Raw genomic sequence first — 25472 nt, 5'->3', positions numbered from 1 at the left:
ATGGCAGTTTTCATCAGGGGACTACAAAATGCTTTTGAAGGAGGATTAGTATTTCCCCATTTTATAGATAGGCACATTTCTTAACTTCCCTGAGTCTCGATTTTTCTAAAGCCACACAGAAGCAGTACTGGGAATAGTACCCAGTTTTCCTGAGACCCAGTAAGTGTCCTCTACCACATCTCTAGGATATTAGGTTGCAAAATATGTCCAATATGACCAGAACATTTAACAGCTTATTTTGCATTTTGTTTTTAACGTCTCGTTAAAATAGGACAGGAGTTTAAAAAATGCTAAGTGTTGGCTTGACTCTCTTCCCACTGAAGTCAATGGAAATTTTACTATTGACCGCAATGACCAATGCTGAGAACTTTTGGGGCAGGAGGGTGGGAAGGGAGGGGAGTCACACCATTAACTTAATTTAAGTTTACTAGAAGAATAGAAAACAGTATAACTAAAACAGATAACCTGCATGAAAAGAAGCAGTATAAAACAAAGAATGTAGGAAAAGAGGAATAAGAATGGGGAATTCTTCTCATGGACATGCACATAAATACCTTTGTAAAACACTGCTGTTGCTACATTGGTGTGACTCCTTTTCAGACAAGTCAGGAGAAGGGTTATTTGTGTTACTTGTATCTTCATACAGAGTCACTGTTGAGTTCATGTCTGTCTGTTCACACTGTGGTATCTCATTATACGTGAAGTCCATGTCACATTCTTCTTTCAAAGGGAAAAGAATGTCTACATGACAATTGTTCACTTCGGGAAGGTTTGCCGCTTGTAACGGTTGCTTTACTTCAGTCAGTGTACAAAGGTTTTGCACAGATTTTCTGCAAACTTCTGGTGTATACACAATAGGATGGACCTCCTTGCTGAGGGAATCCTCCAGGTGATTAAGAGCAAACTGTTTGGAAGCTTCAGGGCTTTGTGCTGTTGCTGGAGAGTCCATTAGCTTCCGCCTTGTTCTTTTTTGTGGAGGGACTGCCCATTTGCTTGCATGTTGCACATTTTTCTTAGCTTCTTCTGAAGGCATTCCTGAAGGTGTACCTGGTCAATACAACTAAGACTGGTTAGTAGTTTACCTAAACTCTGTTCATTAGAGCCCTACTTTCCCCTCTCCCACAATCTGAACCAGTGAAGATGGTTTCACTTCTTTGCCCTTTCTTTTCCTCCTTCCTCTGCCAAAAAAAGTAAACTTCAATGCAGTGAAAAAGCTATTAGAAATAATTTCTGGTAAATTAACACATTTGTATCTAAAGGAAAGAAAATAATTATTTCTATTATGGTAGTGCCTGTATTGCAAAATTTCTCTGTTGTGCAAGGTGCTGCACACATGCATACAAAGTCTCTGTCCCAAAGAGATCACAATCTAATTTAAAACAAAACACTCCAAATGAGTGTGACCATTAAATAGAAAGAAGGTGGTGACCAGGGAATAGTGCACAAGGATAACACAAATAAGATTAGGTGATTGCACAGGTCAACTATTGTACAACTTAGTGGTTCTTGAAGGTTTTAAGTCGTAAATTACTATTTTTCCATTTAAAAAAAAAAAAAAAAAAAAAAAAAGTAACTGGTCCCAACTGCCCCACAATGTAGCAACTATTAGTTTTGCTGACTTCTAGTAAGTATTGCACATTGTGTGGGGCAGGTGCAGTCATGAGATGAAAGGAGATAGGATTGTTACAACAAGTAGAGGGATTAGAGGAAGAGATGAGAGCAGGAAAGAAGTGTTGGTGCTAAAAAGACAAGAGAAGAAGAGTAGTAAGGTTACATTGGATCTTGTCGGTCTTCCAAAAACAACCTCATTTTCATTAAAACTGGAATTAAATGTTTATTGAAAATCTTTAAAATGACAAAGGAAGCAGTAGACATCCATGATCATACCCAGAGTAAGTATTATTGCTTGATTTAAAAACAAAAACAAAATAAAAAAAACCAGCCCAGGGGAGAAAGGATGGAAGATCTTATTTTTGCTCAAGTTTTTAGCAAGGGAGAATCAGTGTAAGATATATACCATTGTTTAAATAGCTGGGTAGTGGTGACACAGGTCAATGGGTAGTTTATAATATAAGTTAAACAAGTCTCATGTTACAAATTGAAGCTAGCAGAGGCCAGTCATAAAAGTGAGATGTTTCTATATTTCACCTTCATTTTAACTTTTAAAGAGATAAAACTCTAATGTGTTTAAAAGTACACCTACTATGGACTGGCTTCACTTCAATTTGCAGTCTCAGAATCACACTTTGTTTCTACTCTGTTTGCTTAATTCATATGAGCAGGTAAAGTAGTGAGATGTAAAAAAAAAAAAATCACCTGGCCTATAATTGTTGATAATAGCTTGCTCTGGAAATAATCTGAAATGTTAAACTGAAGTACTGATTCAGGGGGACTAATAAGCATTTCCTTTTGACTGAGAAAAAAAAATAAATGCAATTTTTTAAGAAAGTTAATTTTGAGTGAAGTGTTCCTTATCTTTAGTCTTCTCCCACAGAGATTACCCTACAGCTTTTAACAGCTCCATAAAGTGTAAGGGGTAGAAGGTTGAAAAAAATAGGTAATATAACAATTCATTTTTAAAACAAAATTACACTACATACAAACTACAAGACCAGACAGCACATAGTTAATTATTTGCTAATTTTAGTTTATAACTAAAGCTTTACCACAATACCTTTTCTGTGCATTAATGGGGCGGGCAGTGATGAAACATTAATAGAGAAACAGTCATTATGCTGTTTCATTTCACAGCTGTGGAATTTTTGTTTGAATATAGCATAAATGGGAGGCATGTTTCAAAAATAATTTCCCAGTCTCATATGGCATTTCATTTCCCCTACCACTATCTTTTATAGCCATACTGTGGTACCAGACAGCTATTTTTCTCAAAGCCTATTGGCCGATAATAGGCAAGAGGGTTTTTTTTTCTTTTCGGTTTATAAATTACTTTCAATGGGTGTTCTTGCAGGAGCACTAATGATTCCATTTATAGTTCACTACAAGGTCCACTCTCTCATCCTTGGCCTCATGTCAAGTATTGTATACATTTTTACTGTAAAACTAATGCCTTTATTCAGAATATATACCTTCTGTCACAATTAAAAATGTGACCAGGGCTTCCATTTAAAGGTTTTTGGACAGCTTATATTCTGAAATCCAACAAAGCTTTATCCAGCAAATCCATTTCTTGTCTTGAAACAACTATCCATTAAACATTTTAGGTCACATTTTTAAATATTAATTTATGAGGCTTTGCTGCAGCTTATATGCATCTGAAAGTGTGTGTTTCGGGAAAAAGTAGTGGTTAGCGTTCTATTTGTCTGTTGATACATTCCGACAATGAGGTTCCAGTTTCAGAAAGTTTGCTTACTGTAAGATGCTGGATTATGCAAATGTCCTAAGAACGACTAGGAAGGAAGTCTGTGATAGACAAATATCTTGGTGAGAGTGCCAAGTTTTAGAAGCTTCTACAAGACTAAGTACAGAAAACACTTTTAAATTAACCGTAAATGTGAGCATTTATACCATGAACTAGATAGGTGGAGAACACAAAAATATTGCCAACATTAATAATTTGTTGAACTTCACCACAATAAGCAATATTTCATACTGTAGAACAAGTACATTAATAAAAAGCAGATTGCAGAGGTTCTATCTGGGCAAATATAAGCCAGTAATAAAAATACCAGGCCTTTAAAATAACTACTTAACATAACCAGAATGAAATCCATAGTAAAGGACAAGTTAAGATAAAACAGAGTACTACCAGTTCACTTTGCCACTAAGGTACAGTGGACAAGATACTAGAAATAAACGGAATGTCCTCCTGCAATCTCTTGATTCTAGCACCTGGGGCTTTAAGAAAAACACTAAATATTGTGAGATTCATGAGAAAATTGTGAGTTTGTCAACACTGCTGAGAAGCTCAGGCTAGCTAAGTCTGGAACCAGAAAGCAAAGAGTCAAAGCCAGAAAGGAGCAGACACAGTTGCTGTGCAAAGACATGGAAGGCCATGCTTGGTCAGACCAATGACCCTTCTTGCCTAGTATCCTGTCTTCTGACAGTGACCAATGCCAGATGCTTCAAAGGGAATGAACAGAACAGGGCAATTATAAAGTCATCCATCCTCTGTCACCCAGTCCCAGAATCTGGCAGTCAGAGGCTTAGGGACACGCAGAAAATGGGGTTGCATTCCTAACCATTTTGGCTAATAGCCATCGATGGACCTATCCTCTATGAACCTGTCCAATTTCTTTTTTAAACCCAATTATAGTTTTGGCCTTCACAATATCCCCTGAAAATGAGTTTCCCAGGTTGACTGTGTGTAGTGTGAAGCGGTACTTCCTTCTATTTGTTTTAAACCTGCTGCCTATTAATTTCATTGGGTGACCCTTGGTTCTTGTGTTATCTGAAGGGGTAAGTAACACTTTCTTATTCACTTTCTTCACGTTATTCATGATGGAGGAGGAAAGACATCTCTCTTTCTACATCCAGGCTATATCTAAATCCTGTTATGCAGATGGAACCAACATTGCTAAGATTATGATTACACCGCATCTAGGAGCAAATCTCCCAATCTGCGTAGACGGACTCACACTACCTCTGCTCAGAATTGCAGTGCAGATCTGGCAGCACAATTGGCAGTTTGAGTTAACTGCCCTAATGCAAGCCTGCCTGACACCCAAGCATGGATAGCTGGTCCAAGCCACTGACCATACTGCAATGTCCACGCTGCTATTTTTAGCATGCTAGTTCTAGCAGAGTTAGTGAGAGTCTAGCTCCCAGCTACAGTTTAGATATATCCAGAGATACAGCCTTTCCTATCCATCCATCCAGTAAAACTTGTCCAAGTTCTCATCATCTTGTATTCCAATGACTGCCTCATCCTTCTCTCTGGTCTTGACAAATGCAACCTTGTCCTGCTCATATCCATTGAGAATGCTGCTGCTAATCCTGTCGACTTTGACCACATCTCCTGTCTCTTTGTATCCCTCCACTGGGTCCCACTTCTCTATTGCATTAAACATAAGCTACTTGTTTTCATGGCCTATTTCCAGCCCACCTATCATCTCATTTGCTATAGAGATGTTGGCACCAATACCTCCAATTGGCCTACGATGCCAGCCTCCATTGCCCACTTGTTAAAATTTCAAACAAGCACCTTCATGCTTTCCCAGAGGCTACACCTCATACTTGGGAGGAGTTCCCCATAAATATCAGCAAAACTAACATTATCTTGTGTAGGCCATATTTATAGGATGGGGGGATTCTATCCTCAGAAGCAGTAACTCTGAAAAAGATTTGGATAATCAGCTGAATATGAGCTCCCAGTGTGATGCTGTGGCCAAAAGAGCTAATGCGATCCCAGGATGCATCAACAGGGGAGTCTCAAATAGAAGTAGAGAGGTTATTTCAGTTCTGCATTTGGCACTGGTGCAACCACTCCTGGAATACTGTGTCCAGTTCTGGTGCCTCCAATTCAAGAAGGATGTTGATAAATTACAGAGGGTTCAGGAAGAGCCACGAGAATGATTAAAGGATTAGAAAACATGCCTTACAATGAAAGACTCAAAGAGCTCAATCTAGTTAGTTTAACAAAGAAAAAGGTGATTTAATTGGAGTCTATAAATATCTACATGTGGAACAAATATTTAAGAATAGGCTCTTCAATCTAGCAGAGAAAGATATAACATGATTCAGTGGCTGGAAGCTGAAGCTTGACAAATTCAGACTGGAAATATGGTGTTCATTTTTAATGGTGAGAGTAATTTAGTCACTGAAACAAGTTACCAAGGGTCATTCATGGTGGATTTTCTATCACTGAAATTTTAAATCAAGATTTGATGTTTTTTTTAAAAAATATGCTCCAGGGATTATTTTGGGGCAAGTTCTATGGCCTAGGCTATACAGGAGGTCAGACTAGATGATCGCAATGGTCCCTTCTGTGGAATTCTATTAATTCTTCAAATCCCTCAAAAAAAGCCTCTTTTTCCATGATTCCTACAACAAAAACTTGAAAACAGCAAGACTGCTGGTGTCTTGAGACCACTATCTATCATGCTGACCAATATTGACTCATTGTTTCCTTTACTTCACCCATCTAGTTTCCTTTGTTTTATACTTAGATTGCAAGTGCCTTTGGGGCAGGAACAGGTTTTTTATTCTGTTTTTGTCAGGGCCTAGCAAAACAGCAATTTTGTCCAGCAAACATGACTCGGACTCTGAGATAGTATAGTGATACAAATATTTCATAGAACCCATGAGCCATATTTATCAGACTGCTGCTTTACACAAAATCACAAGTGGTTATGACACAAATTGAATGTGAGCTGGGCATGAAATGTATCAAAAGGAGTGAATTAATTAGGGAAATCTTTAACATTGCTTTATTCAAATCTTAAAAGGAAAGAATAACATCAAAGCTAAGTATAGTAAGATAAGTAAATTTTGGGGCTCTCAATACTTGTCATCATATTATTAATGTAGTTTAAAGTCAGTCTTGTGTAACAACTGTTGCTACACAGGATTAGTGTTTCCATAGAGTTCAGCTGAATACAAGGCTTATGATACATAAAAGGATAGGATAGTAATTTATGGGGGATTCTTGAACACACAATGCTTTGTTAAGATATGGTATAAAGTGCATACATTTTATTTACATCTCGGCAGTTTTGTCCAGCAAACATTTCTTGAGCCTGCCTTTCTGTTATACAAATCTCGGTGTTTCTCAGGACTCATCTTGTCTAGATTTTGCATTACAGTTTTGGAGAAGCCAGTGACAAGTACCATTACATCCCTCAAGTGCTATGAGCTTCCCTTGGGGTTGGGAATAGCATAGATTGCTTTAACAAAAAATGCTGGGGTTCTCTTTAACACTGATTTTATGTTATTTTTAATTTAGTTTTTTAATTTAATTTTTAAATTTCTTTTCCTGATGCAGATTCAGTACCACCCAAAGGAGTTTGGTTGTGTTCTGTGCTACTAATACGACGCTCTCTTCTCTGCCAGGAGAAATTTACAGGCACATTGACCTGGCTGACAAAGAGTGAACTGCATATATTTCCATAGTAGACATTTCCATACACAGTGTATTATGGTTGTTTTCCATCTATGCCAATGTTATCTTAACTAAAAGCTGGAAAAATAAGCGAAATTGCAAAGAGCACTGCAGTTAAAATCTGGGCACTGTGAAAAGAAGTGAGTGATGACTGGAATCCTTTTTGTGAAGACTCTTCTATAGACCTCAGTATAAGAAGTGACCACACATGGAACGTTGTAATATAATTTTGTTATATACTCTCCCACATATGATGCATCACATTGAAAGTTACAGTTGGTTGACACTGAAAATACCATATGCCTAAAATTTAAACCTCTGTACAAGCTGCTTCTCTCTATTTTCTAAATGGTGGAACACTCAATTCTAGGAAAGTCTTGTCCCAAACAAGACCTTTGAATGCTTAGGTACTGTTTGCAAATACATATTAAAACAGGAGAATCATCTGTGTAACACTGTCAAATAATTTACAGATGAGTATATTTACACTGATTCAATGTTACTTTTCTCTTAGGGTGCTGAATTGGCCTATTTTCTATTAATAATCTTCTTAGAATCTGTAATTATTCTCTGTGATCACTGAACTCTGCTGTATGGGGCAATACAGCTGTATGTTGAAAAGAATGATCCAGGTGATTTTGCAGGCATGTGGTCATTTTACACTCTTCCTTTTAATACTGACATCTGGTCAGGGAGAAGTAAAACATTTCAGATTTAAAGGATTGAAGTAATTCTCGCATTTATTTCATTAACTGAAACATTTTTATGATAAGTTCCAGAGGGGTAGCCATGTTAGTCTGTATACAGTAAAAACAACAAGAGTCCTGTAGCACTTTAAAGACTAACAAATTTCTGCAGGCATAAGCTTTCGTGGGCTGCAACCCACTTCGTCAGCGCACGAAAGCTTATGCCTGCAGAAATTTGTTAGTCTTTAAAGTGCTTCAGGACTCTCGTTATTTTATGATAGAACTTCGGGTAATATTTTCCCTTGATTGACCTAATATTAACCTCAGATATTGGAGATCGAGGTGTGCGTGTGTGTGAGCATGTGTGCGCGCGTGATCTCTGTGGGAGGATGCATGCTTCTTAGTGTATGTGTATGCTGCTAATTTCTCCCTAAATATGTTTCTGTGCAAATAGAATGAATAAGGAGTCAATACATTCTCATTCGCCACATCCACTAATATAAAATATTTTATGAAGCAACACCTATGTGTTGAAAAGTAACATAGTGATGACTAACATCCAAGAAGCCAATTAACAAGACCATTCATTAAATTGGTTTATATTAAAATTAATACTGTCGAAGTGGGAATACATTGTATTCCTAGGCACTGAACTAAAATTTAATTAATGTTCAAATAAACAACGGTACAAAAAGAAAGTCTTCTTTAAAATAAAAAAGGCCATCCAATATGGCAAACATTTAATGGAAGCTATCAAATTCATGTTTGTTAGTATAGCAAATAAAAATTTCCATACAAAATGGTTGTTATGAAAGAAGAAATCCCACCATCTGAAATGGTTCTGACTGTATTTACCTTGTAGAGCCATTCAAACGACACAATTTTAGCATTAGGCTTTTGACTGGAATATAGGTATCAGACACTTATAATAATGTATAAAGTATGTTTTCATCTGAAAAAAAAGTTTGCAAAATTGGTCAAATGTTATGATTTCTATGGATTTTTTTTCCCTTTTGCTTACTGTACTGTAAAAGTTTTCTAACAATATCAGTCGGTGATCACTAGAGATCATGAGTATCTTTTTGCTTGCTGTATTAGAACAAGACATTATGAATATATTTATTATTATTCATTATTAGTACTGTGTATATACAGATGTTTAATATGCAGTTGAGAGGTAAAGGGACTTGAGTAAAATATATTTAACGGAAGTAACATCATCATGAGTTGATTTTCTAAAGCAAAATGCTTATTTCTAAAAATAGAATTTCTCATTGAAAACAGAACATATTCCTACTGACTGACCTTTATAGGCAGGCTGATGAATTTTAAGTTTATAGTTGCCAAAATTTGTTTTTGATCAACTGTTTGTTTTACCAGATGCTTTTATATATACATGCTTTAAGTGCAAAAATGATTTATTAAGGAGGAGTTAAAAGCGTCACTTCAAAAAAAAAAAAAAAAAAAAAAAAAAAAAAAAGGGAGGCAGGAGGTTTTGGTCATCCTTTGGTTTGCCCAAAAGACTTTATCCTGTGAAACTAATTTATCAAGAGATGGGTGTACAACCATAAAAGATTTACAGAGGTATAAATTAATCTGAAAAGCAGAATGCAGTATTTAGTAAACATGAGTCACAGCCCAAATAAGTAGGGTTTGTGACAAAGAGACACTGATGAAAGGGATTAGTTCTAATTGACATTTGGGACAAAATAATAGCCAAGATTTTTCTTCTTCTAGAACTCATGTTAATACATGCATGAGGGGATATTTCTGGAAACTGCTAAATTAAGTCTGCCAGGTTGTTCTGCTAAAGTGAAATCAAATATTAATGTATGCATTTCAATAAACATTTCTGGGCTACAAATGATTGATCCAATTACTACACTAATCATAAATTTTGATTCTTTTAACAACTTTCTGACTCACGGAATTCCGAATTGCAAATTATGTCTAGTGAATGAATTTCAGCTATTGAATATTCATGTGACCCCAAGGGATCATGATGGTGGGCAATTTAATGACATTCTTATAACAATAGCTATGATGTGAAAAGGCTAGAAAACAGTTTGCATTCATGGGACTGGCATGGTGGTCTTTACTACTATTTTATTCAACACGAAAGAAGTCAGTCATATTAGGACAGGGTGAATCAGCTCTTCAGTATATAACAAGTCTTTAACGCAGAATTATGTTTTTTCTATTTTAATCAATATTTTTACTATCATACAACTATATCCCAATTGTCACTGCCACACACAGTGGTAAATTGACTTTACTTTTGGATATTTGTCACTAGGGAAGGTAATGGATGCCATTTTTCCTGTAAATCAATTTTGTTCTCTCACTGCTAATGCACAGTAAGGCTTCAGGAAATGGGATGCCTGAATTCATGCCAAGAACTTCCTCATTCATAGAAATACTTGTAAATACCAGTACCTCTACCTAACCTTGTGCATCTTTTCCCATTGCACACACCCCCACTCTACACTGTGAATAGTGTGGATCACTCCATTAACCAAGATCCTTAATAATGGAATTTAAGACTATTTTAATTAATTTAAACCTCTTCCATATCTTGAATTTTACATATAATTTATTTTATTCGATGACAGCTCCATATAATTTTACATTCCACTCAACATACACAAACTGCAATCAAATAAAAACATCTTCTAACTTATTCCTAAAATACTCTGTTAGCCCATAGGAAGATGACAGCTTCTTCTCGAAGATGAATGTGTAATTGAAGTCATTTCAAAGCAAAGAATTAATATATTTGAACAACTTCTGAAATTAATGTGTATTTTGATTTTCGATAATGATAATAGTATATACTTTGCAAAATTTCTGTGTTTTAATGAAGAAGATATGATTCTATTTAATGCACAAAACTTATAGCAATGCTATGTTAAGATTTCATAATAAAAATGACCAAAAGTCAGGAGAACAAAAGGTAAAGTTCATTTTAGTCATTTTGTGTAACCTACAAACTTTACACTAAGAAAAAAACCCAGATATGTTAAGTTACACGTTTTTTGGGGAGGGGGGGAGGGGGGGAAAGAGAGAGAGAAAAGAATAGAAAATACTGCATATGCACAATGTGGCCAAGCTACTCTTACCCTAAAAACTTATGCATCTTCATTTTTTAATTTTAGTTGTGCAACCTTGATATTACATATAAAAAAAAATCTAAAACTTACTGAATTAAGTAAAGCAAAAAATACCCTTCTCAAAACCATTCACACCCCGGCAGAGGAAAAAATGAACAGAAATGCCTTCTACTAACCTTGGCTACAGCATTAACCGCCCATGATGAAAATAAGCGAACTGCATAAAGAGGCAGTTTAAAACATAAGAATCAGCAATTTCTTGCCAATGGTCTTCATATGAAATTTTGCAAAGATTTTTGTTTAGAATAGCTATTATATGCTGATACAAGTAATTATTTTAAACCTGCTGTGTAACAGATAGAGAAGATCAGAACTCTTGGTTACTATCTCAGCCAGTGCAAGATTGCTCTATGGCTTTTTCTAATCTAACTTTACATGACCAAGGGATACAGATTTCACCATCAGTAATGTTAGTGCAGATGGCATTTGGATGAATGGAGCAGTAGTACTAATGACACTAGGGCCTGGTCTACGCTTACCGGCAAATTCAATGGCAGTTGATGGGAGTTACACAAGCTACATAGAATAGCTTGCGTAACTTACATCGACTTCCTAAATTCTGTTCTGTGCATCATCTCCACTATGCTGTGTAGACGGGAAATGCATACCTGTTGACGCAGCACTACTTTTGTTTTGGAGGTGGTTTTATTGAACCGACTTCTGGATCGATAAGCGGGTCTTCACTTCCGCTCAATCAAGCCGGATAAATTGATCAGATGGAGGCAAATTTGCCGCCGACAATGAAAACATACCCTAGTAGTGTGTGTATGTGGGGCTGCGAGATCAACATTGGGAAAAGAACTGACAGATATTTGAATTTGCTTTGGAGAAGATGGTGAAAGGCTTCAAAAGGTTTAAGGAAAAACAAGAAAGGAGGCGGCATTGAAAATGGAGGAAGAGATTTCATTGCGACATGGTGAAAAGCCATCTGCTTTGGCAAAATTATGACAAGTTTTTATGAAGATTCCTTAAAGTCCTGAACACAGAGTCAATTATCTTGGTCATCTGGTCACAAACACTGGATGAATGATCAAACAAACTTGAATGGTCCTGGATAAGCTCCTAAGCCAGAGTGTAAAAGAGGTCACGAGAGTCCAACATCAGTTCAATACATACATCTAGTTGGCATAATTTTTTTCAAAACTTATTTCTGTAGGACCCTCAACTAAAGCTGGGATTCAAACATCCTACTTCCTCCTTTGACATCAATTCAGTTCTCTCCATTCCTTAGTTTTGTTCTTGATTTAGTGTGCACTTTGAACTCGCTGTTGTGAATTTACTAGAAGGTTCTTTGCCTAACTAGGGTCCTAAACTTCTCCTCACCCTTTTCCATCATTCCTCCAAATAAACCATCATAAAGCATATGACTATTTGCTAGGTTTCAGTTGGCTGCATTCTCATAAACATACTCATTTCCTCTAGGCTGTCAATATGATTGGGATTCATTTGTCTTTTCAGTAACAGGTGGCTCAGTGAGCCCTGAGCATTTGAGTAACTGAGATGGGTACAACCATAAAGAGAGGAAGGTCACCATATGAGGATCAGAAGGATGTTGATGATGCAATGAGAGAATGAAAGGACTCAACAAATACAATAGGAAGCACAGTATATATACACTTTTTTGACATTTGTCACTAAAATGTTCTATGCATTTGTTTCTGAGAAACAGAATACACACACTCCCTACTTGTGTGGCATTCCTAACCCCCCCCGAAGACTCAGAAAATCAAACCAGAAATCTGTTGCATGGGATTGCAGATCATTGTAACTGGGCACTTCATTTTAAAGAACAATTCACAGTATCTCTCTTTAATATAAAAAAGAATCCAGTACCCTAAGAAGTTTGAACAGTGTATTAAAAAGGTAAATTCTGTAGCAGTTATTTGCAGGACCAAATTCACCCTATGCTGCAACATGGAAAATTACATGACCTGAGTGTCCTTGTGTTATTCTACAGATTCATAGAATAGAATAAATCTGCAATGATAACAAGAAATCTATTCTAACGTATTTACATGAAATAGTCTTGTCCACAAATAAACTAAAAGGCACTCCAATACTTATCACTTGAGAATAGGAAAATGCATCTTACTTTATCTGAAAATATTCTTTCTTCTTGTGGGAAAGTCTGCAGAACTATTACAATGGGTTGTACTCCTGCTTGCAGGCTTTTGTCAGTCAGGAAGACTAAGGGTGGCCATACCCCTAAAGACCCAGCCAGTTAGCCAATGTGACATAACTCTACAAAGCGGCTTGGCAGAGCTAAATCATTTAAAGTTTATTTCACAGGTTAATGGGGGGCAGGGAAGTGGGGGAACAAACAAGAAAAACTCCCTGAGAACCGTAATCTTTGTGTTGGATGGGTTGACTCTGCAGACTTTCCTGCTAGTACAAATAAAATTTTTGGATAAGGCAGATAAATTTTCCTATTATTCTTGCAGAGAAGGTCTGCAGATCCATTACGATGGGATATCCAAAAGCAGTGCATTACTATGAAGAGAAAACAAAGAATGAATAAGGAGATAGAAGTCTAATTCGTTTAAAAATATATTAGTTACCTGGCAAGCACAGTATGCAGACACCTGTATCCAATGGGAGACCGAGGAGGCCTGCACATTTAATTTGTAAAGCTTAGTGAAGGTGAGAAAAACTTGAGTAGGAGGCCATTTTACATCTCTCTTTGTATTTTGGGTGAGAGTCTTCAGTCCAGGAACCTTCCATGGCTCTGAATGAATGAGCATAATTTTTTTCCCCCTGGGAGCACACTTTGCCCTTTCATTGACTGGATCCATCCAGGCCAATAATTTAACAATATACTGCAGTGTTTCATTGACTGGATCCATCCAGGCCCTTGAAGATGCCCAGTTTGTAATAAAGGCTAAGAGAGAAATGTGCTATAAACATATCTGAATATCCTATTTTAATTACAACCTCTCATAGTGTGTAGTTAGATAAAATTTCCTGACCTTGGGTGCAGAATTGTGTCATTGTGAGCAAATCCTCCTTGTACAGAAGGCATAACTGAGCGGCCATTACCACCTGAATAGGACATTTGACCCAGGACTTCCCTGACAACATGATGCCACCTCGGCTCACGTTTACCTTTTTGTTGTGGTCCTGGAAAATGTTGTGACCAGAAGATAGTCATGCTTTTGGCCATGGAAGAAAGTGCATGATAGTAGCTATAGTTATTAATTTCATCATTTGGAAGAAGACTTCAGTTTCTTAGCTGGGTTACGGATAAAGATAGGTCCACTGACAAGCAAGTGACTCAGGGCTGACCCTCCACTTGAAGAGTTTAGGCTGTAGACTCCACTCTCCTGGATTTTTCCTTTACTTTCTTAACCAGCCACTATGGTATTTATTTCCTCTTTATGTGTAGTGTTTGAATGTACAGAAGCCTCTTTCTCTTTTTTTCTTTAAAATGTGTGTCCAGGAACAGAGATTAGAAATTTGTAGTCAGACTGAGAATCTGGTACCCTCCATCCCGGTTGATAAAAGGCAATGCTGACGTGCTATAAGATCCTGGCTGATCAGGACTGGAATTATAGCTCTTAGGCACAGTTAGCCCTTAATTGATCCAAGTGATACTGTGTTGGAGGACCGTTCTTCCATTATTCTTAGATGGAATTGTTCCCTGAATGAGATACACTGCTTTTGAAGCTGGCATAGATTTTCTCCACCAGTCCTTTCTGATTGCAACATACTGTGGCCTTCCAAGCATGCCTGGTGCTGGGATAAGGGAGGACAGGAATGACGGGTCCTATGAGCTCAAAATATTAAGAAGTTTATGGAAACAAATCACAGAAGTTTATGGAGACAAACTTCAACTGTGTATGGTTTCTAGAGACCTTTGTCCTTATGCAAGGCATCAGACCCCTGACAGATGTGACTGGCGAACAAACAACATTGTGCCTTCTGAATCTTGTCCTCTGTTTGAAATAAATTCCTGTGGAGGATGATGTTGATGACTTTCCAAAAGTAATACTGACGATATGACATCATTTGGATGTTGGCGATATTGACCACAAAACCATGATGTTCCTGAAAAAACCTGACTGTGTGACAGTTGTTTTGTTAGCTTTTTCCAGGAAGAGTGCTCTGGTGAGCAGATCATTTTAGCATGTGCATACAGGAACCTTTTTTGCTTGAGGAAAAACAATGTTAACTGGCATTTTCGAAAACACCCTTAGAAAGGCAAGTAGGCCAAAGAATAAAGGGGCATATTGATAACATTGTCAGTTGCACGTGATATTGATATTTCTTCTCAAAGGTTCAAATAATAATGTGGATATTTGATTGGAAGAATCCTTAATGATAGAAATTGACACTATGGTGAAACTTAGGGTCTCCTCCTGATCTGTGGCTTTTGGATAAAATCCGTTCAAGAACTTCTAACTGAATGTTCCTGTGTCTTTGGAACTTGGGGATAGGAATAAGATGGAATAGAAGTCTAAGTCTATTTGTTTCCTGGGATACCTCATTTTGAAGCAGATGATTTATTTCAGTTTTCATATTCTGGTGTTTCAATCAATTGGAAGAAGAGGGGGATGTCAATCTTGGTTTGGAGTTGTTTTTAATTCTAAGATGTAAGCCAGACTGGATATTTCTGCCCAAGAGACATTCTTCTGATGTAACATTGATTCAATACTTCAAAATTTCCCAACAATGGCCTTCTATTTGAGAAACCACATTATATAGGATGAACCTGTAGTCACATTCTTGCTTGAAAAATGCAGAACTTTTTTTTGCAGTATCTCCTGTGTCTCATGCTACTCTATGTATTCAATCAGCTAGCTAGATACCCCTTCTACAAGTCTTAGCTAGATCAAATAGTAACAAGACCCATACAGGGTCTATTTCCTTTTGGACTCCTGGGGCTCCTTAGATTATTATGATGATTCTTATTTTTAAAGGTGGTTTCTATAGCAGCTCCATTTATAGTCACTGAAAAGCCTGCCCCAGGATACTACCTGGGGATTGGATTTCCATGGGCTCAGGCAGAGCTGGTGTTGTGACACACAAAAGTTTACCTCCACTGCTCTTACTATAAATCTCATGCTGCTTGGGGTGTCCTTATACAGGACTTTCTTAAAGAGGCTGCTGTCCTGCAGGATCTTTTCATCTTAATGACAAAGAGGGTAATAGGTAGAGAGATCATGTATGTATGATTCTACCACAAAACATGGAAGCAGCAGATGTATGAAGAGCAGCTGAGGTGGCTTTTTATTATTGTATTCTTTTAAAAGGAAATATTTTCCATTTCTTTAACCCAAGGATTGCATCAACTTTGGAAATAAAATAACCACTAATTTACCTGCCAGCGAACTAACCCCCTTACTCTCCCCATCTTCTTATGTTTCCTTTTTAAGGGGCTTATCTGGAGGAATACACCATTCACATAATATTCCTGGAATGGTTTCAAATTACTCCTCAAAAAACTGATTCTGAGTTTCTCCTCTGAGGGCTCTATCCCCAAGATTGTAAAAGCTTCTCTTGCTCTCAGGAGAGCAAATACAAGGAAGCTCTCTGCACTTCCTGGACCCCTTTTGTCCATTTAAGAGCCTTTATCATGGGAATATTTGTATTATAGTAAACTAGAAGGGGAAGAGAGTCTCTGTACTTCATACTCTTCCTTTGACTATGAAAACCAAGCCTGAGAAATATGAGTAGGAGTGACTCCTATGATCTGAATCTGTAGTGTGCTTTTACCTTTCCTTCCCAGTTTCTCAGATTTAGGTGGGGGGGGGGCATGGGGTGGAGTGTGGGGAGGTGGGGGAGAGGGAGAGTTAGATAAAGTACATTCTCAGGATCCAACCACTGAGCATACCCTGATTTATGGGATTCCTGCCTCTTTATTTCTAGAAAGAAGGGAGATTATCCTGTATTACCCTGTGATAATAGTATCTCACTAAAGAGGGGACATGGAGGGAGACCACACCTGTTGTGTGATACAGAAAAGTGCAACTCTGTGAAGATTCACTTTTATTGAGATGATCTCTATGTAGTTTTTTTTTAAACTTAATAGATGCTTAAGAAAGGGGCAGAGAAACCTTTACATGGCACAGCCCTTTTATCTCAAAACGAGCCCTGCGGTGTTACACAAGCAGTCTCAGAAAAACCTTTTGTCTCACTTCACCCTGTAGCTAACTGAGCAGCGTTATACAATTAGCTGCATCCCTTTTGTCTCACTGGATCCAGTAGTACGCCAGGCAGAGCTATGCAACAGCCATATGGCACACTCATGTTGCCTCACTGAATCCTAGGATTATCAAGGCAGGCTTCAAAAAAGCTGACTCATACCTTGTTAAAGTGGACAGAGTAAATTAGTCAAAAATAAGTGGTGGGCCAGGAGTCCCCTTATTGCCTGCTTGTTCCTCCATACGTGCATTGCTCTCTCCCTCAGCTCTCCAGGAGGGGCTGGCTATCTATATGGGGCATGGCTGACCCACCGTGAGCCCATTAGACCAGCAGGCATGGCATGACTGACTTGCAGCACAAGCAAGGTTTGGTTAGACTGGGAGTTGTGGCATGGCTGGTGGGTCTGGTGAGCCCGGGCATTTCAACTTCTCTAGGCTTCTGATTGCCTGTGAGATGTTCTTCCAGAGACACTGAAAGCTGCTACAGCCAGTGAACTTGGTATCCGAAGGGGTTTCCAGAAATCCTTTTGGAGGGCCCACTTGAGGTTAAACAACAACCTAGTAACACAGAATCTTTTTTGGTTGTTTTGGTTTCTTGTTGCCTTGAACAGGAGATCTGGTAAAGACTTCCAGCAAGCTACTGGAGACAGTACAAACTGGTTAGCTGGGTGGGTTTTCAGGGGTATGGCCATTCCCAGTCTGCTTGTTTGACAAGTCTGATTACTGCCCCCAAAAAGCTGCAAGCAATGACTGTAATGGATCTGCAGACTTTCCCCTGTGAATAAGAGTTCTTGTGTGATTTCTGTCAGAACCGTGCCATAACACTTTCTTATAAGATTTACAAAGTCAAACTGGCTGCTCCCTCCTGACCCAGAAATCTCAAAAGCAGAGGAGAGGAACAACAGACAAGAGGAGGGAGTATCATTTCCTGCAGATGCTTAAAATCTTCATTATACTGTCCATTCATTTCCAATAACCCTAGTTTAAATCTAATAGCAACCTATGAAGAACTAGTGGCCTGCAGCTGTAATTCTTTCCTTGTCCTCCTATAGCAATGCTTCAACTGCTTCAGATTTCCAGGGGCCATGATTATAATGTGAAAAAAGTGTCACAACAGAGGTTAATTCTATCATTTTAACCATACCATTTTAGTTCCACATAAACAGCTATTTTTATAAATTAATGCTGCAGCAGCAGCAGCAACTACTAATTGCCAATTTAAAAAAACTGATAGTTTCCTTGTTGTTTGTTGAATGTATCAGTCATTGAAGCTACATTAATTTGCCTGCAAACTTTTTTAAAGTTTCATATTTCCCTTTTCTTAATAGACTGTCAGCAAAAGGATAATGTTAATTAGAGTCTTCTTAGTCCAGTAATAACTTTATAAACATATACTGAAAAGGAAGTTATACTTCCCTAATATATCTTATATATGGCCCATGAGTGCTGGCACGGCATGATTACCATATTTAGTCATAATAGTATTTCATTTCTGCAGGAAGTCATTTATAAATTTCCCCCACCAAAATACTCACTCTCTGAAAGCCATCCACATTTAGATGCAAGAGCAGTAAATTACATCTACTAACAAGCTGACCTAATACACACCCTTCCTGTTGGACTCCCCAGACTCATAATACTTTAATAAAGTATACTGTATACATAATTCAATTGAATGCAAATGAAACACTGTATTACCACCAATTAACTTCTCCAAAAACAAAGTATTTAAAAACAAACTTGAGAAACATTCCCAAGAGGAAATACATATTTATGAAATATTGTAGATTTTAAAATTCTCCCAATTTATGAATGAAATTAAAAATAAAATCAAGTGCCAAGAAATGAACTGTTGTGTTTTACTGTTGACAAGTAAAGTCCATGCAATTATGTTGTATGTGAAATATGGATTTTAAAATAAGGAATAATGACCACTGTGTAACAGGTGGTGGGTGTTTTGCAGTCTTGGTGCAAAACCCTATTTCCTTTCCAACATCTTGAACATATTATGAACCAAAAAAATAAAATATTCAATGCACCAAATGCATCTGTATAAATCTTCCTTTATATTTGTTTACTAAAGATCTTAGTCAGGTCAGGTCTTGCTAAATGATTGCCAAGCATTCTTTTGAAATGACTTTGGGGAAAAAATTAGTTCTGAGCAAACTTATTTTTTTGGGTCTTTAAAGAATAAGAAAGCACTGCATCCTTCCCATTTTTTTTTTGGCCATTTTGTTCCCTCTTTAGTATAGAGAGAATCATGTTTTTTCTTGCTAATAAATGTTTTCTAACCTACTTTTTTTTTTTTTTCTTCCTTAGAAGCTTTGGTATATACATTTTGTCTGTGACAAAAATATTGTGTCCTCAAGCCTCATCCTGGAACAAAATCAGTGGCAAAGTTAATTCTCAAGAAGCTTTCTAAAGCATAGCAATCCCTAATAGTTTTACCTTTATTAATAAGTCTTTTAAACTCAAATGCAGTATAGGCCAACAACAGAGGAAGAGCCATCTTCATGAATTTTGGAACGGTGTAGTGAAAGTTCAGGATAGACCAACTAATTTTCAGCCAGGAAAGCATTGCAAGATGCTGATCGGCATTTGCTCACTGGCTGTGTTGCCTACTGGGTAAGGTACTAAGTTTCTACTCATCTCTCTCATTGCCCACTGTTATGTCCTGTAGCAGTTTGCCTTTTGGTGGGCATCAATCTGACCCTGTGGTCGGGTCTCCAATTAGTTTCATCCCTCTTCAGGGTAAGAGGCCCAAGGAAGATATCGTGTCCTACAGCCTTCCAAAGTTATGGGTGGGGGTTGGTGGGAGAGGCCCTTCAATCTGTTTAGTGACCCCTGCGCAGATGCTCAATCCCAGCCGTGCAGCTTATAAGGCCTTTACCCTTTCTGGGTTAGGGTTTCCACTAACAAGATGGTTGGCAGGGGAGCCCACTAGTTGGTAGTGCTCTGGACCCAAGCTCTGTGAGAAACAACAATGCCAGACACCCAGGAGTACCTTAAGGCTACCTCCCTGGGCCTATCACCTGCTATCACTCACTACCCCATCAAAGTCTTACAGTTTGACACAGTAGCAAAGAAAAAGAGAACAGCTGAACTTTCAGCCTTTCTAGGCTCAGTAGGCCAGCTTTCTCCCAGAGAAAGCTTTCTGTAACATTCATTTTCAGGAGCTTTCAGGGTAAGTCTCTCTCCCTATCCTGTCAGGTCCTTCTGCACTGTCTCCCTTTTAAATTCCACCTCCAGCCGGAGCATGCATTGCAGGTGGGGATAGGCAAGGGCTACCTGGGCCCAGAGTTGCTCTTTAACCCCTTCAGTTCTGCTGTAGGGTTTATACATTCCATCACAAACAGTAACTTATTTCCTTTTAAACACTGTGCTTTCCCATAGGCATCAGGAAATGCCTATGGTATTTGGAATGTTTATTTAATCTACAAAGGAAAATAGGCAATATAGGCCCAATAGTTTCAAACACAGGGAAATTTTTAAGTGACGAATCATTATTGCACTAGGTCTTAATGGTACCATAAAAAAAGAACATCATTTAAGAGAAGGTTTCTTTTTTGAAGGCAGGGCACTATTAAGTTAAGTTATACGCTCTCACCACTCGTCTTTAGTACCATCTCAAGTAAATCAGATTTTTTATATTTTTACTTATCACTTTTTGTGCTTTGTCTACTTTTTAGATTTCTTTCAGCACAGACAACGAAAATCAGTTAAGTTAGTTTTGCTGTTACTTATAGTTAATTTAACTTTCAGGTTCTTAATGTTGCAATGATTGGCAGTTTTATATAATATTTTGTGGGTGGGCTAATTTTTTAAGTTTTTGTAGATCAGTGCCTAGCTTCTAAATAATGAGAAGAAAGAGCCTATTCAAACATGTGGATCACTTTGATATGAAGAAAAATCATTTCAAGTTAGGCTGCCAACAACTTAGCTGCTTATGGAAGGGAATATGGTTCTTGGTGAAGAATAAAAACCTCCTGTAGTCTGGAAAGGAAACTGGGGACATCCCCTATAAGTGTTACATCATAGTTACATAGCTGATCAACCCTCAAGAGGAAATGAAAAGCCAGATGAACAATGTGAAAAACATGTGTTGCTGGAATTGATTGCCTTTCAGGGCAATGTTACAAAACTCTTCCGTTAAGAAGGCATTTGTTTCTTCCATGTTTTGCATGGAGTATACAGAACAGCACTGAACAAGTTCTACTTAGGATTTCCCCATGTCATGCACCATGCCTGGATAAAAAAAAATTAAGATTGATGTAAAAAAGCATCACCTCAACTGAAACAGGTGCCATGTATTTGTGTAGGTAAACCTGTAATTCAACAACAGAAGTGGGCTGTCTTCACCAAGGAATACTTGAACGCTTTGAACAACAGACAAATTGAGCAGTGGGAACCATCCTTAAAGAATCCAAAGGCAATTCCCTTGAAAACCAGTGCAAAAACTTGAAGTCTATCCTAATGATTTTGGTTCAAAAGCATTAATGGGTTTTACTTGGTCACTGAATTAAAAAAGAGCAGGATCAAACTCTAAATGCATAGGATTTGAAGAAAGGTGGGTGAAACAGAAGAAGGTATGTTCTGCTCAATGTGGGAAAAGTGTTGAAAGCCCATTTAACTTGACACAGAGGAGTCAAGGAGGAGTGGCAGGGAATAGAAGTTATAAAAAATGATAGCCCAAATCTAACAAAACTGATCTCCTGTAATAAATACTCTGAACTCTTCAGTTTCAAAGACACACTATAAACCAACTGGACACAAAGTTGGGTAAGCACCTGTGTCCATTTTGCCAGAAGAAAAACAGATGGATGCTCCACTGCAATATTAGGTATGAAGCATACCTTTAACTTGAAGTTGGCATGGCCTAAATAGTTCACAAGTGCACTTTTTACACACACGATAGGCTGGGGAGTACTTGTACATATATAACACAGCTCTCAATATGCCTGGAAAAGAACACCTCCTGATATTTGTTAATAACTGATTTTAGGATTCTTCTCTTGAATGTGTGGTTTGCATGCACTTATATTTAATTCTCTCTTCAATCACATCATCTTGCACATTAATGTGCCCCCTTTACCAATATATAAAAAGCAACTTTTCCAGATATATAAATGTAACTCTTGTAATAGTTGTATTTACTTCTTATTTCAGAAAATTGTCTCAAGGACCATTGATATGAAACAATTGCAATGCTAATTTTAATTACATTGTTATCTAAAAACAAGAAAAAGTAAGAAAACACACTCATTTATATGTATAGTCAAACATAATACTTTAGTTTGAAATGAGAATAGAGCCAATTTTCATAACCAGAAACTCCAGTCCTCACCTTGAAAATGGAGTGGGTCAGTAGAATGCACTCAGATGATAATAATGAAAAGTTTAAAGAAGCTTATCCAACCAAAACAGATTTAGTAGGAATATAAGTGGATCAAAAAAACCCTCCCGTACAATAGAACAAAAATGGTTATTTGTTAAATTTGACCATTATATAAAAGGAAGTGTTTTATGTCTCTTGACTGTTTACGAACATCTTTCACAAATTTAAATTGACAATCACTAAGGTTAAGGGACATTCAAACAGCTGAGAGAAAAAGACATTTGATACACAAAGTGGAGAGAGGTTACCCATAGAGGTAAAGGTGAGTAAATAAATATGGTTGGCTTTAAAATCTCCTTTTCATCTATTATAAAGTTAATGTTGCATCATTCAAGGTACTTGATCAACAACTAAGCTGTCATGTCTGATTCCTCTCTACTCTATCCTATTAGTTGGAAGTTTATTTTATGGTTCATAAAAATAGGCAATTTCTTCTTTTTATAAGCAAAAGGAAGAAATATAAGCAATAAAAATAAAAAACTAAGTGACCTGTCAAGAAATTTCCAAAGTTCCACCAACTTTAGCGATACCTAAAGAATGCCTGATTCACATCAACGAATAATCAGACTAAGAGGGGCACTTAGCAAGTTACCTAAAAACTCAATATACCCTTTTAAGCTTCCCACAACACACACCTCTACTGATCACCAGTTTACATTCTGATAGGACACCCTAGAGTGCACTGTGCAGATTACACCACAATTATGGAAATGAACTCAGATTAAAGAAATTGAGCTATTTTCGGCACAAGCCAAGGGCCCCGGGATTTGATGGGAAACCTCCGGTTACACTTAAAAAAAGGAAAACCTCTAGTCCTTTTCCTTGCACAAGTAGTTCTGAAAATGTAGACCATGTTTAAAAGGAACAAGCATCTGTGCTCAGCTTTTGTGGTAGGCGGCTAAAGATTGGCAATCCCTGCGCTTTTTATGTGAACTGAGTCTGTTAAATTGCCATCTATCCCCCTCCCCCCAAAAAAATCTTGCAAACACTACCCAAACTTTTGGTCCACAATGTTGGTAAGGAATCAGCTTCTTTTGCAGATGCAGACAAAATGTACGTGGAGGACAGAATTTCTCCCCACCCCACACCTGCCTCAAAATGCCACATCTGATAGAGGATGGACCATTCATTATGTGTAAGAACCTGATTTCAGTTTTTGCCTAGATTTAAGCAGACCAAATATAAACATAAGTAATCTACCCAGAGCTTTTTGGGACATTTTAAATTATTCTCATTAGAAATCCATTATATACTTACGGCAAGGTGTATTTGGATTGCTCACAAGTTGTGGAAATGCCATGATAACAGACATCTCTGGCTGATCATTTTGTTTTGGTTCCTCTTCAACAGGTTGGTCAGCCCAAACTACTGTTTTTGGTCTCTGAATCAGTTGTTCAACCTCCTTGAAGTTATCCTCAATGACAGCATTTGCCAGCCCTGCTTCTTTTAAAGTGAAGTACTGTTTTCTTAGAACTGGAAGCAAAGCATTTAGTACTCTAGAATCAAACAAAAACACACAATCAGACAATCTTAACTATCTTTAAATGAAATTTTTAATCTAGTCCACAGGAACCTAGCTATGAACCACCACTGTTAGAACATTTAAGCTACTATTGGCAGAGACCCTGGAAGTTTTTTGCCTTCCTCTGCAGCACAGGGCACTGGTTACTTGCAGGTTTAAATAGAGACTATGGGTGGGCAAGATTCTGTGGCCTGCAAAGTGCAAGTCAGACTAGATCATCACGTTTGTTCCTTCTGGCCTTAAAGTCTATGAGTCTATTGTTGATTTAGTAGCTATTTTGTTTGATTCAATTTGAAAGAAGCATAATCAACTTTTGAAAAATACCAAAAAAGCTCATGCGGAAATTCACTACTAATTTTGCTGGTGTTCTCTTCCACGCACTAATAAATATGATGTATATGCTAATTCTTTATCATCCTAGTAAGTAATTTGCAGTAATATTTTTATAACATTGTACAATAAAACAAAACATGAAAAATAATAGCACAGAAGTATGGTTCATATATTTTGATAATATTGGAGAGTTCTGACATTTATTTTTCAATTATATGTATCTTCAGATAACCAACATAGACTTTTCTTCAATTCAATTATTTTTCAATCGTGCATTAAAGTGGTGGCGTTCACTTTTTATACAGCATCCAAAAAGTGGGCCAGAGTTCCCATCTCAGTTTTGCAGGTTTGTGTGGCTTATTCAGTTTGCAGTAATGGCATTCATGGATACAATGAATTCATGTTTGCAGTAATGGCATGGATAATTGATTTTAAAAAGTCTGCTCAAAGCATTTAACTTTCTTGAATCCCATTAGCTGCATAACAGCTGCTGTGTAACAAATTTAGACTTTGCATATCATTAAATGCCATTTAAGCCTAAGGGTATGTCGACATAGCAAAAGCTGTGCACAGGCTAGGATACCTGAACTAGCTTGAATCCAGCTAGTGTAAGTAACAATAGCAGTGGAGACAGTGCAGTGTGGGCAACAAGCATGGCACAAATCATGGTTACACACTATACTCTATAGCCTTACACTGTTGACACTGCTATTGTTACCTGAGATAGCTGGAGTCAAGCTATCTCAGGTAGGCTAACCTGTGCACAGCTTTTGCTGTGCTGATATACAGTAGAACCTCAGAGTTACGAACTGACCAGTCAACCACACACCTCATTTGGAACCAGAAGTACACAATCAGGCTGCCACAAAGAAGAAGAAAAAAAAAGGCAAATACAATACAGTACTGTGTTAAACATAAATGACTACCAAAATAAAGGGAAAGAAGCATTTTTCTTCTGCATAGAGTGTTTCAAAGCTGTATTAAGTTAATGTTCAGTTGTAAACTTTTGAAACAACCACCATAACATTTTGTTCAGAGTTATGGACGTTTCAGAGTTACGAACAACCTCCATTCCCAAGGTATTTGTAACTTTGAGGTTCTACTGTACCTTAAGGCATAAGGAAATTAAAAGTCAATAAAATTTATAAACATCAATCTTATCTTTTGGT

At 37.5% G+C, this 25472-nt stretch overlaps 1 protein-coding gene across 4 annotated transcripts in view; it reads right to left on the bottom strand.

Moving 5' to 3' along the window:
• KIF18A (kinesin family member 18A) overlaps positions 1 to 25472 on the bottom strand; it is a 103737-nt gene that overhangs the window by 7085 nt on the left and 71180 nt on the right. For all 4 annotated transcript variants that reach the window (XM_067532049.1, XM_067532050.1, XM_067532052.1 and 1 more), the window contains 2 exons: positions 23706 to 23944; positions 555 to 1047 (listed from right to left, as the gene is read on the bottom strand). In XM_067532049.1, the coding sequence (XP_067388150.1) occupies positions 555 to 1047; positions 23706 to 23944 (732 nt within the window). The remainder of the gene's footprint in view (positions 1 to 554; positions 1048 to 23705; positions 23945 to 25472) is intronic.

This window comes from Emydura macquarii, unplaced genomic scaffold, assembly GCF_026122565.2.
Source record: "Emydura macquarii macquarii isolate MOO-44397 ecotype Brisbane River unplaced genomic scaffold, CSIRO-AGI_Emac_v2 contig_3240, whole genome shotgun sequence".
Classification (NCBI taxonomy): Eukaryota; Metazoa; Chordata; order Testudines; family Chelidae; genus Emydura; species Emydura macquarii.
Note: the sequence above shows the minus strand (reverse complement) of the source record. Positions and strands in the feature narration are given on the sequence as shown.